The sequence below is a fragment of the Lagenorhynchus albirostris genome, chromosome 11 (genome assembly GCF_949774975.1).
Source record: "Lagenorhynchus albirostris chromosome 11, mLagAlb1.1, whole genome shotgun sequence".
In the NCBI taxonomy this organism is placed as follows: domain Eukaryota; kingdom Metazoa; phylum Chordata; class Mammalia; order Artiodactyla; family Delphinidae; genus Lagenorhynchus; species Lagenorhynchus albirostris.
This window is the reverse complement of record NC_083105.1, coordinates 51845490-51858734: the sequence shown is the minus strand read 5'-3', so window position 1 is coordinate 51858734 and position 13245 is coordinate 51845490. Positions and strand designations below refer to the sequence as shown.

The following is a 13245-nucleotide window of genomic DNA, read 5'->3' as shown; positions in this document are numbered from 1 at the left end:
GCAAAGTCTCTATGGGAAGCCAAATGACAATCAAAAGTTTGCTTGGTGAGCAGGGAGTCCGAGCCAAAGGGTGTGGGATGGTCTGAGTGGTGGATGTCAGCCAGGCCTGTACGTCCTCCTTTCTACCCCAGAGGCAGTGTTGTAAAGCAGAGCCCATTGCTCCTCCTCTTGGCCGGCGAGGCTGTCTTTCCTGCTGGCCCACTGCTAAAACTGAGCATGAACAGCCTTTTTGTTAAAAGAGAACATGAACCCTCTATAGTTTGAGAAGGTGAGAGCTCTGGAAGACGATACTGTGCATGCACTTACCACCTTGGTCTGGATTTTCCCTCTCCTTCCAGTTTTCTTCCTTTAACTATGGGTGTTCATCACCATCTTCACCCAGGGGTCTGTGTTGCCCTCTAAAAAACTGTCCAAAGCCAAACAACAGATATCTTTCAATTATCGTTCTCAGGCCAGAGCAGTCAAGGGACATCTTAATAAAATTAAGAGAAAGCTGAAGGAGAACAAACATGTACTGAAACTATAAGCATCGGGCTGAATAAGTGTAGATTTCTGTACCTGAGATTGGTGTGAAATGTTGGGAAATCTAAGCTAAACAGTTCATCACAACCAGGCTCAATAATGATTTTATCTTCTAAAGTGATGAGGCAGGCTACTGCCTGTTTCAAGGCATCTTTATCTCAGTCAGGTGGGCATAACTGAATAGCTTCTATATCCCTATCAGCTGGCTTTACTTTTGCAGATGACCAATGTCATTTTAACAGATTTTTATACGTGAAATGTATATTTCATGCTTAGTGTTATATCATTTCTGACATTGTCCTCGAATTCTGAGGGCAATTCACAAAGTCCAGAATGTGCTGATTACAAAATAAGTGTGCCGGCGTTGTGTGAAGGACTTCTTTTTTAGTTCTTTCAGAATATCATAAGAAATGCATTTTTTAAAAAGTTAATACTTTCAATCAGTAGCAGCCATTTTTTTTTAAAAGTTATTTATTTATATGTAAGTATAGTTGATTTACAATGTTGCATTAGTTTCTGGTGTACAACAAAGTAATTCAGTTATAAATATATATATATATATAATATTCTTTTTCATATTTTCTATTATGGTTTATTACAGGATATTGATTATAGTTCCCTGTGCTATACAGTAGGACCTTATTGTTTATCTGTTTTATATATAATAGTTTGTATCTGCTAATCCCAAACTCCTAATTTATCCCTCCCCTACCTCCTTTTCCCTTTGGTAACCATAAGTTTGTTTTCTTCCTTTTCCCTCTGGTAACCATAAGTTTGTTTTCTATGTCTGTGAGTCTGTTTCATAAATAAGTTCATAAGTTCATTTGTGTCATGTTTTAGATTCCACATATAAATGATATCATATGATATTTGTCTTTCTCTTTCTGACTCATTTCACTTAGCATGATAGTCTGTAGGTCCATCCATGTTGCTGCAAATGGCAAAAATTTCATTCTTTTTTATGGATGAATAGTATTCCATTGTATATATGTCACATCTTCTTTATCCATTCATCTGTCGATTAGCAGTCATTGTTTTTGATGCTCAAAGTGTTCCATCTTTGGCCAATAGTATCCTATTTGTGTGGCTCTCATGTCTTTTTTTTGGTACGCGGGCCTCTCACTGTTATGGCCTCTCCCGTTGCGGAGCACAGGCTCTGGACGCGCAGGCTCAGCGGCCATGGCTCACGGGCCCAGCCGCTCTGCGGCATGTGGGATCCTCCTGGACCGGGGCACGAACCCGTGTCCCCTGCATCGGCGGGCGGACTCTCAACCACTGAGCCACCAGGGAAGCCCCTCTCATGTCTTTTTGACATGACCCCATTAGTCTTGGAGCACATCCTTCCTTCCTGAATTCATCAATATATTTCAGGCTCATCTTGTACTTTTTCTGGCCCAGAACTGGAATCAGTTGCACCTCAAAGGAGCCCTGGTTCCTTTTAGTGCGGAACGGTTTTTAGAGACCACATCCTGAGTGATGGGGGTGTTCACTGCTGCTGGGTTGTCTTTAGTTCTAAACCTATTCAGTAGCTTTATATGTATTTTTGAAAAGAAAAAAAGATGAGTTCATACAATTATTTCCATTTAAAATATACTATTGCAGGATTAAAAAAAACTTAATTTCTTTGGTTGCACACCTGTATTTTCTGTTACACTGAAAACATCTTGGTTTCTTTTGACCTTAACATATTTATTTATTTTTTCATTAAGAAAACATGTAGACTTTAATATTCGAGTAAGAAATTCACAGAAAATATCATATAACTGCTTAGTTAACATACCAAAAAAAGTTCAACTGCACTACTAATAAAAAATGCCAATAAAAACAACAAAAATGACAGTTCTCTTTATCAAAGCAGCAAGTGTTTAAATGATAATACTGAGAGCTGTTGAAGATGGAGGATGAAAATGTGTCAATCAGAGACTAAACTGGTATAATCCTTTAAGATTTAATTTAGCAATATATGTCATATAGATGATTATGCCTTTAGATCCAATAACCCCACTGTGGAAATTCATTTTAGGTGTTCAAAAATCTAGTAAAGCTTAGTCAACAAAGATATCCATCACAACATTACTTAGTGAAACATTTAAAATCACCCCAAATTAGCAGACTGATTATGATGTTAACATAATTATTTATTTAGGTTATCCTATAGTGTACATAAGAATTAAGAAATAACACCAATATTATTAATAACAGTAATGCTACTGAATGACATTTAAGATTTCTTTGCAGCTCTTTTTGCCCTTGGAGTCTATACCACCATTGATACACAGGCATAACACTACACTCTAAAACAACTTACTCATCTTTTCTGTGTTCTTATGCCATCAACAGGATTTCTAGTTAGGTTCATTTGTTTCCATTCATTTTCAAATTTTAGGGTTTTCTTTTTGCTTGATTTATTAATATTATTAATATAAGATGTTATTCCAGAGTCAAAACTACATAAGGCACATCTAGAGAAATCTGTTTTCTATTCCTTTCTCTTCTACACTGTTCCCTTCCACATAAATACTTTTTAGTTGTTTTTAATCCATCTGGTGTTCCTTCTCTAAATATTAGCATATACAAATATCTTTGTATTTCCCTCCATATGCTTTCCTTTCTTATGACTTATTCATCTTTATGATATCCACTGGTGAATGTCATAATGTCGTAGTTTAAGAATGATTTAGAAAAAAAGTAATTATCACTAACCATTCTGCCGGCTGAAGTCTCTGGCTGGAGAGACGGGGGAAGCACTTAAAAAAAAAAAACTCTGCTTTTAATGGAACACTTTTATCTTGAAGTCTACTCTTCCAAAAGAAACAACCATTATAATAATAATAATTATATTATAGATTTAATTAATGTACAAAGTATATATTAATAGTAATATATAATAATAATTTTAACGTGCTTCCTATGCCTCTCTAAGATGCCAAGAAAAAGAGTTTAACACAATTTGGGATGAAGCTGGTGCTTCACCTTCCACCAACGTTCCCGCCGCGCTGCTAGATTCTTCCTGCGGTCTGTTGACCGACTCTTGCAAGACTGCTCCGATGAGGTGGGCACTTGCATCTCGCTGGCGTTCTGCACCTGAGACTCGCTCCCTTGGGTGCTCCCTCCTGCACCTCCCAGATTTTGGGAGAGGCACGGAAATCTGTCACTGCTTCTGGTCCCCGGGCGCAGTTGCTCAGCCCCCCGCTCCTGGGCTCCGGGTCTCTGCGGCTGCCCAGTGCAGGTGCCGCGAGCTGGCGGGGCGCTCGGGAGCTAAGGCAGCCCCGCCTGCGCACGGTGATGCCGGGATTGGGGGCGGGAGCGTTGCCTCCGTCTCCGCGCGCTCGCTCGCTCGCTCGCTCCCGCCCTCCTCCCCGCCCCAAGTCCTCTCCTGCCTCAGCCTTGCAGGCTCCGCACTGCAGATCCCTGCCGGCCGCCCCGCGCTTGGCGGCTCTCGCGGTGCTCCGCAGGGTCCCTTGACCCCCGAGCACTTTTGCTGCTTTCGAGAGACCCTTGACTAACCGGTCTTGCCGAGCCCCACGCGTGCGAAGCCGCTGCGCCGGCGGGACAGCGAGGACCCAGGCGGACGGCGGCCGCACGGGAGCCCAGGGCGCTCTCGGATGCGGCAGGACAAGCTGACCGGCTCCCTTAGGCGCGGAGGGAGATGCCTGAAACGGCAGGGCGGCGGCGGCGGCGGCAGCGGCGGCGGCAGCGGTGGCGGCGGCGTGGGCACCATCCTGAGCAATGTGCTCAAGAAACGCAGCTGCATTTCCCGGACCGCGCCCCGGCTGCTCTGCACCCTGGAGCCGGGTGAGGACCCGGGGAGGCAGATGGGGCACTGGAAAGTAGCGTGGCGCCCCCGGAGCTGGTGCCTCTGCCTCAGCCGAACTCCGCGTAGGCCAGCGAACAGCCGCCGGCCGCCCGGTGCTGGGTACCGCGGCTGGGCACAGGCGGGGCTGGGTCGGCCTGGGAGGGAAGAGCGCGGACCGAGGCCTGGGCGGGGGCAGCGGCCTCCCACGGCGCGGAGGACCGGCTGCTCCCGCCGGCTGCCCGTGCGCCCCCATCCCACCGCCTGTGTGCGGTCCAGCCCTGCTTGTGCCGGGAGCTGCTGGCGAGCGATGCGCTCGGTTTTCTCCGAGTGGTGGGAAAGTGTTGGCGGCTACCCGGGCTATCAGAGGCCGAGCAACCAGTTGTGTTTCGGACCCACAAGAAGCCACACCTTGAAAGAGGTGTGTGAGGCAGGAGAAAGGCACAGGTCTGATGCTTGTTGTCAGAGGAGGAGGCAGTGACCGCGAAGGAAAAAATCGGGTGCATTTTCTTGAGGGTCCCTGCTTCGTGAGTGCCGGGATCGTCTCACCTGGAGCCTCTAATTTGTGTGTCCGGGTGGAGAGCGGGCAGGAAACACTCCTGCAAAGTAGAGATTCTTTCTATAGGTAAAGACTGAGAGTTCTCCTGGCTGTGCTAGGCTAGGCCCTTTCTGCTGTCAGCCTGTGTTTACACATCCCTGCTTCTCCAGGCTGCATAACTCCGCGCTTGCTCCACCACCCGGCATCCCTCCGCAGGGTTTTATGAGGCCGGCCCTGGCGCGCGGGCCCCTGGACATAAGGCTTTCCGGCTAGGGGTGGCCGCAGAGGGAGCCGGCTGTACTCGTACCCGTGCGTAGCGCACACTTGTCCCTGGAGTGGCACCAGCTGGCTTCCAGGTGGGTTTGTCCTCCCCCAACCCCACCCCATCCCGCCTCCCAGCGCCTTTGGGGACCTGCTGTCCTGAGGCTGCAGGGGAGAATCTGTCGAGGCACCGAGCCTCAAAGGGTGGAACACGTCGCTGCCTTTCCGAACCTCGTGGTTTCTTTGTTTTTCTCCCCAAGGAAGTGTCTAGTTGCAGAGACTGTAGTAGTTATTCACCGTCTTCCTTTAGCCTTAAAAAAAGAAACCTCCCTCCCACGTTAAAAGTGTTTTGTATTTCTGAATCCGGAACAGCCAGTGATTACCAGATGAAACATAAACCTTCTCCCCTCCCTTATTCAATTAGAAGAAAATAGGTGGAAATGACCTGATTTCAGCTTTTGCCTGCAGGCAGCGAATGATCAATTCCAGTTAAATCCTGTGACTCATTTTTGATAGTGAGAAAATAGTTGTGATTTTGACTAACCCTTGCCGGGTTTCAGCTCGGCAAGGCGATCGGCATCGTGCCCAGCAGGTACTTCTGAAAAAAGTCAAGGGAGCATATTCGATCGTACATGCAGGGAATCCGAGGCTTTTAGGTCGGTTGAAATAGGAGCGTGGGACCGAATTTCCTGGTCTTTGTTATAATGAAGCAAACGTCATGACTATACGCTCCTCCATTCAGCACCCTGTGTATGGACAGCAACCTCACAAAGAGGTCCGTTTTATCGTGTCTTAAATCATGCGCGCCAGCTGGAGGCACTCTTGTGGTCTTTGTATCATTGTGCTGCACTGAGGCAGGACTTAATTTAAACCATCTCAGAGAATTGGGAATCCGTCGGGGTACTTAATATACCTTCGAAGAAGGAAATCTTATCTATCTAGGCAGAGTATGGTTTTGGCCCTGAAGCTCTGAAGAGAATGATCAGGGCATTGGTTGGATGCCTGGGATTCTCTATCACACACAGCTTGACTTTAGAAATCTAGGACCCAACTCATGTATACACAGTATTCTTCTAGGACTCCAAGAAGGACATCTTCATACTGTCACGGGCCTGGGCAAATCAGACACATCTCTTTTCAGCTTCTTGACTCCATATATGTTTTTTAAAAGACACCCGCATAGCACAGGGAGATCAGCTCGGTGCTTTGTGACCACCTAGAGGGGTGGGATAAGGAGGGTGGGAGGGGAGGGAGACACAAGAGGGGAGAGATATGAGGATATATGTATATGTATAGCTGATTCACTTTGTTATAAAGCAGAAACTAAGACACCATTGTAAAGCAATTATACTCCAATAAAGATGTTAAAAAAATTGTCATGGAATTTCACCTCAATAATAAAAAAGCCCAATATGAATATAGCGTATAATCTTTATATATTCTCCTATTTGGGATTTGAGTCAAAGAAGTTTAAAGTTGTAGATAACTTGGAATTAGAGTTCAGTTATATTTTTAGCTTGGAGCCTATAATTAAATGTGTAAACTTATCTTTAATGAATAAGTCTATCATGACAGAATTTAAAAATACATGAAAATTGCTAAATAGTCTTGTTAAAATGGATTATTCCACAAGTGGGAAGGCAGTGACATTATTTTTATAACTTTTGATATTTCACTGAAGTTTCCTTAATAGACTTAGTCCATGCAAGTGTCCTAGAAAACAAATTCTGTAAGTAGAGAATTCTCTTCCTAAGTTTCATAAATATTAATTATACTGTGCTAAGTGATTTACAGTTAATTATTGCAACAACTAACTGAGATAGACGTTATCCTCATTTTAAGGATAAAGAATTGAGACTGAGACAGGTTAAATAATTTGTTTGACTCTAGGAACCAAAGGTGAATTAAAGTGTGCATGACTCCAAGCCTGTGGTGTTATTTTTTTGTTTTTGCACTACTCCAGACAGCGGTGAAACCACCATTCTATGTGATAAGCTTCATTCTATTACCACAGGACATTTTTCTATCTTAATAATCAGTATTCTTTTTCTTTTAACAAAATTGACTACAATTTAGTAAAAATAAATGTTTTAAAAATTTTATGATGACTCAGTAGAATCAGGTTAATTTTTACTTTTATTTTTGATGTAACGTATTTTTCCCCCAAATAACAGTTATTTATGTATTTTTCTTTTAGGAGTTGACACAAAGTTGAAGTTCACTCTTGAGCCATCTTTAGGTCAAAATGGTTTTCAGCAGGTAATTTTATTTTTGGTTTTGAAAATACCTTTATTTTGGGGTACCTACAGGGTACACTGAGGTATATTCTCAAAGTGGGAAAATTAACATGTGCTTGGATATGCCTAAGAAGATGAGTCAGTTTTAAAAATTATAGATAAAATAACTTGTGAAGCTATAAGTGACTTGGATTTATACTTGCAGTGAAAATTTTTGCACTTTTTTTTAATGGTTCAAGTGTGAAAAAATTTAAAAACCAAATGCCGTTATTCCGAATCCGTAACACATGTTTTGATTTCAGAGTTCCCAGCCTTTGTGTGTGTACTGCAGTTGGATCATGGGTGTGTTAAGGGTACCTAAGTGGGGGACCTTGGGGCAGTCATAGCCCTTAGACCAGTCATGTCTGGCTGAAGGAAGCTCTGAATGTTTACCCCAGTGTTCTGTATACATTTTCTCATGCTCTACGAACGTCAGGATGGGGAAAAGTTGACAAGTGCTTAACCAGGTCAGTATGATCACTTTGACAGCTTTTCTTCATTGTTTCTAGTGGTATGATGCGCTCAAAGCGGTTGCCAGACTATCGACCGGAATACCAAAGGAATGGAGGAGAAAGGTGAGGCGGATTTGTATGGCTAAAGTACAAAAGGACCATCACTTTGTCCCTCTTGAAAGTGTCTGGAATGTCAGAAAGGATATTGTAGATTTAGTCATTTGAAATCTGTCTCTCTTCATTATTCATTAATTCAGTAAGTATTTAATGATTATCTATGCTATGCCAGGTACTGTTCTGCCGGGTAATGGGGATACAGCAGTAGAAAAAAAAAAAACAGCAGACCAAAATTTTTGTCCTCATGGAGTTTACAATGCATATAATATAAAGTAGGTCAGATGATGCTAAGTGCCATGCATAAAAATAAAGCAGAGAAAGGAATCAGGAGAGAGGGGAATGGAGGTAAGGAGGTAGCATTTTAAATGGCAAGGTGACATTTGAATAGGGCCCTTAAAGAGGTGAGCCATTGACCACGTAGCTACCTGGTGGGAGAGTACTCCAAACAGGAAACACCCTCAGGTGAGAGCATCACTGAGGAGCATGCAAGCAAAAGCAAGAGGCCAGGGTGGCTGAAGCACAGTGAATAAAAGGGAAAGCAATGGGGGGGAGGGTCATAGAGGTAATGTGATGACCTTAGGGAATGGCAGCTCATATAGGACCTTACAGGTCATAGTAGGACTTCTGCCCAATGTGAGATGAGAAGCATTGGGAAGTTTTGAGGAGGAGAATAACATGATATGACTTATATTTTAAATGGACCACTCTGGCTACTAACTTGAGAATATGAAGGACAAGGGCAGCAGCGGAGAGATCAGTAGGAGACTTGAGATAATTCAGGCAAGAGATGGATCAGGGTTGTGGTAGTGTAGATGGAGAGAAGGTCAGATTCTAGATATATTTTGAAGGCTGGGTTGACTTGAATTCCTACTGGATTGAATAAAAAGTGTAAGAGGGATGTCAATGACTTCAAGATTGACCTGAGCTACTGGAAGGGTAGAGTTACTGTTTTCCCAAGCAGGTGTGTGTGTTTGTGTGTATGTCTGTATAGTTGGGGTGGCGGTGGATTAGACAGTTGGTTTTGGATATGTTAAGGTTGAGATGCCTATTAGATGTCTAAGTTGAAGATGTCAAGTGAGCATTTTGACATATGATCCTGATGCTTAAGAGAGAAGTATGGCTGGAGATACTAATCAGTGTTATTCCTGCTAAATTATGTTCAAATACCAAAACTTGAATTGCCATCTTATTAATTCATAAACGTAGTCTTTGTTTCCTTTTTTAAAAAATTTTATTGAAGTATAGTTGATTTTTAGTGTTGTGTTAATTACTGCTATACAGCAAAGTGATTCAGTTATACATATATATACATTCTTTTTTATATTCTTTTCCATTATGCTTTATCACAGAATATTGAATATAGTTCCCTGTGCTATACAGTAGGACCTTGTTGTTTATCCATTCTATATATAATAGCTTGCATCTACTAATCCCAAGCTCCTAATCTATCCTTCCCCCACCCCCTTCCTTTTTGGCAACAACAATTCCCATTCCTTTTTTTAAATTTAATTTTTATTATATATGGGGGTATAGTTAATTTACAATGCTGTGTTAGCTTCAGGTGTACAGCAAAGTGATTCAGTTATACATATACATATAGCTATTCCATTTCAGATTCTCTTTCCATATAGGTCACCACAGAATATTGAGTAGAGTTCCTTGTGCTATACAGTAGGTCCTTATTGATTATCTATTTTACATATAGTAGTGTGTATATGTTAATCCCAAACTCCTAATTTATCCCCCCACCCCACATTTCCCCTTTGGTAACCGTAAGTTTGTTTTCGAAGTCTGTGAGTCTCTTTCTGTTTTGTAAATAAATTCATTTGTATTATAAACCAGGTCTTAATACTCCTAGAATCTGAACATTTTGGTTCCTCAAGATGCAATTAAAAATAGCATTATGAAACAGCTTTTCCAGATAAGGTAATGAAAGGAGTAAAAATATCCAGTGATTCCTTTAAAAAAGTTATTCATTATAGGAACCCATCTGTCAGTTTTCTTGTGTGTGTGAGAGAGGGATGATTTAAAGGCAGAAGCCACTTTATGGTAAAAACAGGCCCATACTCCACGGATGACCAGGGAGCTCTTGCCCAAGCATAGAGCGCCATCCAGAGCCAGGTATAACAAGCTCATAAGCTAATTTAGCTATTCCAATGAACCGAAATAAAATTTGAAATGTTTTCGTTTTCTTAACAATATCCCTAATGGCTGGATCATGGCTTGGTACATAGTAGGAACTCAACAATATTAATTGAAAGAATAAACGAAAGCCCCTAATTGGTACAGTTTAGTACAGCAAACTTTTCAGTGAGGTTCTTAGAGATTTCTACATGTAGGCTATATCTGTTCTAGTAACAGCTCTCATTTTCTTATTAGACGCAATCATTATTTCCTGATAAAGATGAAATTATGTATTTTACTTTAGCATTCTTTTTTATTAATATTTTAGGTTTGGTTGACCTTGGCAGATCATTATTTGCACAGTATAGCCATTGATTGGGACAAAACCATGCGCTTCACTTTCAATGAAAGGAGTAATCCTGATGATGACTCGATGGGAATTCAGATAGTCAAGGTAATGCCCCTAAGTTTGGCTTATTGTCCTAATTTAGAAGAAAGATTCTAAGAGCCAGATGTTTCCTGGACAGAGGATCAAGCCTTATGGATTGAATGTCCGTGTATTTCCTGCTTCCTAATTTCATTAGTTAACAGACTTTTTTTTTTTTTTTGCGGTACGCGGGCCTGTCACTGTTGTGGCCCCTCCCGTCACGGAGCACAGGCTCCGGACCCGCAGGCCCAGCGGCCCCGGCCCGAGGGCCCAGCCGCTCCGCGGCCCGCGGGATCCTCCCGGACCAGGGCACGAACCCGTGTTCCCTGCATCGGCAGGTGGACTCCCAGCCACTGCGCCACCAGGGAAGCCCAGTTAACAGCTTTTTAATGGGGAACTTGATGATGCCTTGTCCTCATAAATTTGTATGTTGCTAGTAAGAAGAAAATGTTTCCATTCGTATTCAACTTATTTATTTTGCTCACATGATAGGAAATTGAAATTCCTTTTTTCTTTAGCATGGGTCAGTGCTTTTAACTGGATTTTAATGTAAAAGTCACTGAGAAATTTAAAGTTAAATCTATTTCATATTAGAATAATTGGGTACTTATTAGGATTTTGATAATTTCTTAACTGTCATTTTATGAAGATAGATTGACTGATGGGTTTACTTTAAACCAGATGGTCAAATGCTCAAGCCAGCTGTGGTTCACCTACCTGGATTATTACAGTTGATTAGAGCCTGGCACCGAAAGCCAAGGATGCTGATTTGATTTAATCCCATTATTTTTCTCTTACATAAGCCTCTAGCACATGCTTTTTATTTTATATGAGTACATTACGTGTGATGCTAAACTGAGGTTTTAAAAGGAAAGTTGTTTCATCTAAATTTCGGTCACCAGAAGTTGGCTAATGTTTTGGCAGATTTGAAGATATGTTTTTCAGGAGGAGGTCCTAACTAAAATGAGCTATTTTCTCATCTAACTTGGTCTGTTTCAAGCATATAATATAAAAAAGGAACTTTTATATTGTATGCTTGAAAAGCCTTTGCATGGTCCACATTTGAGCTGTTTATTTGGAATTTGGAATTTATTTTCTCATCTAACTTGGTCTGTTTCAAGCATATAATATAAAAAAGGAACTTTTATATTGTATGCTTGAAAAGCCTTTGCATGGTCCACATTTGAGCTGTTTATTTGGAATTTAGGTGTATGTTTCCCAGAGATGAAGTATTCCATATTTGAAATATTTTCTTTCTATTTAAATTGTGAATTAAGGCAATGCACATTTTATAACAATCATGTTATTAAGAGTTTTTTTCTCATTGAAATGAATGATATGTCAGTAAAATGACTTCAGCTCCTGAAAATCATAGTCTCTGTTGCGTAATTAAATTATAGATATTGCCCTCATTAAATATTAAAGCACAGTAAATGTTTCTGCCTCTTTTATACAAATTTATAAAACAACTTGGAGAGAATGGTTTTTCTGTCTCTTTACAGTACCGGTTACATTTTTTTATTCTTTTCATTTGGCTCCTTAATACTATTTGGAGTTTTGATAGCTAAATATTATATCATTTTTTATAGAAAGAAATAATGTTAGCATCTATCATACGTGTGTTAAAATGACTTGTTTTATTTGAGATGTATGATTAAAATAAACTGTCAATTTATTTGGAATTATAATGCAATATTAATTCTGAGTCCCTTTTTGTGTTAACTCTGGAAATACTTTTGGTAGAAAGTTTGCCTGACTGAAATTCCTCTTGAAAATGCCTCAGCATATTAGAAAACTAAAAAAAAAAAAAAAAAAAAAGTTTTGGTCCATGTGTTTAAGTTGCATATACATTTTTGAAAACTAAAATCCATGTTGATACTCTGACTCTACTGAATGCTGAGGCAGAGAAAAAACTGAAGTTTTTTTTTTTAGAGAGCTTAAGGAGGTATTTAAAAAAATGTTTCCCTGTCATTTTAGGATCTTCACCGCACAGGCTGCAGTTCTTACTGTGGCCAGGAGGCTGAGCAGGACAGGGTTGTGTTGAAGCGGGTTCTGCTGGCCTACGCCCGATGGAACAAGAATGTCGGGTATTGCCAAGGCTTTAACATCCTGGCTGCACTAATTCTGGAAGTGGTGGAAGGCAACGAAGGCGATGCTCTGAAAGTGAGTATCAGGCTCTGAAGAAGGCAACTAAAATTCTTCAGAGAGTGAAATACTGGAGCTATAACTTCTCTTCCCTGGTGCTCCACCTCCTTCCAGGGTACTGACTACACCTTTCTTATTATCCATGACACCATTTCTCCCAGGTTAAAGCCTAGTCACATGACAGACTTATGTAGCTGCCAAATATGAGGAGAATGATTATGTTTTTAGTCTCACTTATGAGACATCATATTTTTTTAAATTTAATTTTATTCTTTTAACATCTTTATTGGAGTATAATTGCTTTACAATGGTGTGTTAGTTTCTGCTGTATAACAAAGTGAATCAGCTATACATATACATATATCCCCATATCTCCTCCCTCTTGCGTCTCCCTCCCACCCTCCCTAGGTCCCACCCCTCTAGGTTGTCACAAAGCACCGAGCTGATCTCCCTGTGCTATGTGGCTGCTTCCCACTAGCTATCTGTTTTACACTTGGTAGTGTATATATGTCCATGCCACTCTCGCACTTCATCCCAGCTTACCCTTTCCCCTCCCCGTGTCCTCAAGTCCATTCTCTACGTCTGCGTCT

At 41.3% G+C, this 13245-nt stretch overlaps 1 protein-coding gene across 1 annotated transcript in view; it reads left to right on the top strand.

Annotated features, from left to right (window-relative positions):
• Nucleotides 1–13245, top strand: part of TBC1D30 (TBC1 domain family member 30) — an 86740-nt gene that overhangs the window by 35862 nt on the left and 37633 nt on the right. The window contains exons 3-6 of the mRNA XM_060165559.1: nt 7312–7373; nt 7900–7965; nt 10412–10537; nt 12488–12673. Coding sequence (XP_060021542.1) covers nt 7312–7373; nt 7900–7965; nt 10412–10537; nt 12488–12673 — 440 coding nt within the window. The remainder of the gene's footprint in view (nt 1–7311; nt 7374–7899; nt 7966–10411; nt 10538–12487; nt 12674–13245) is intronic.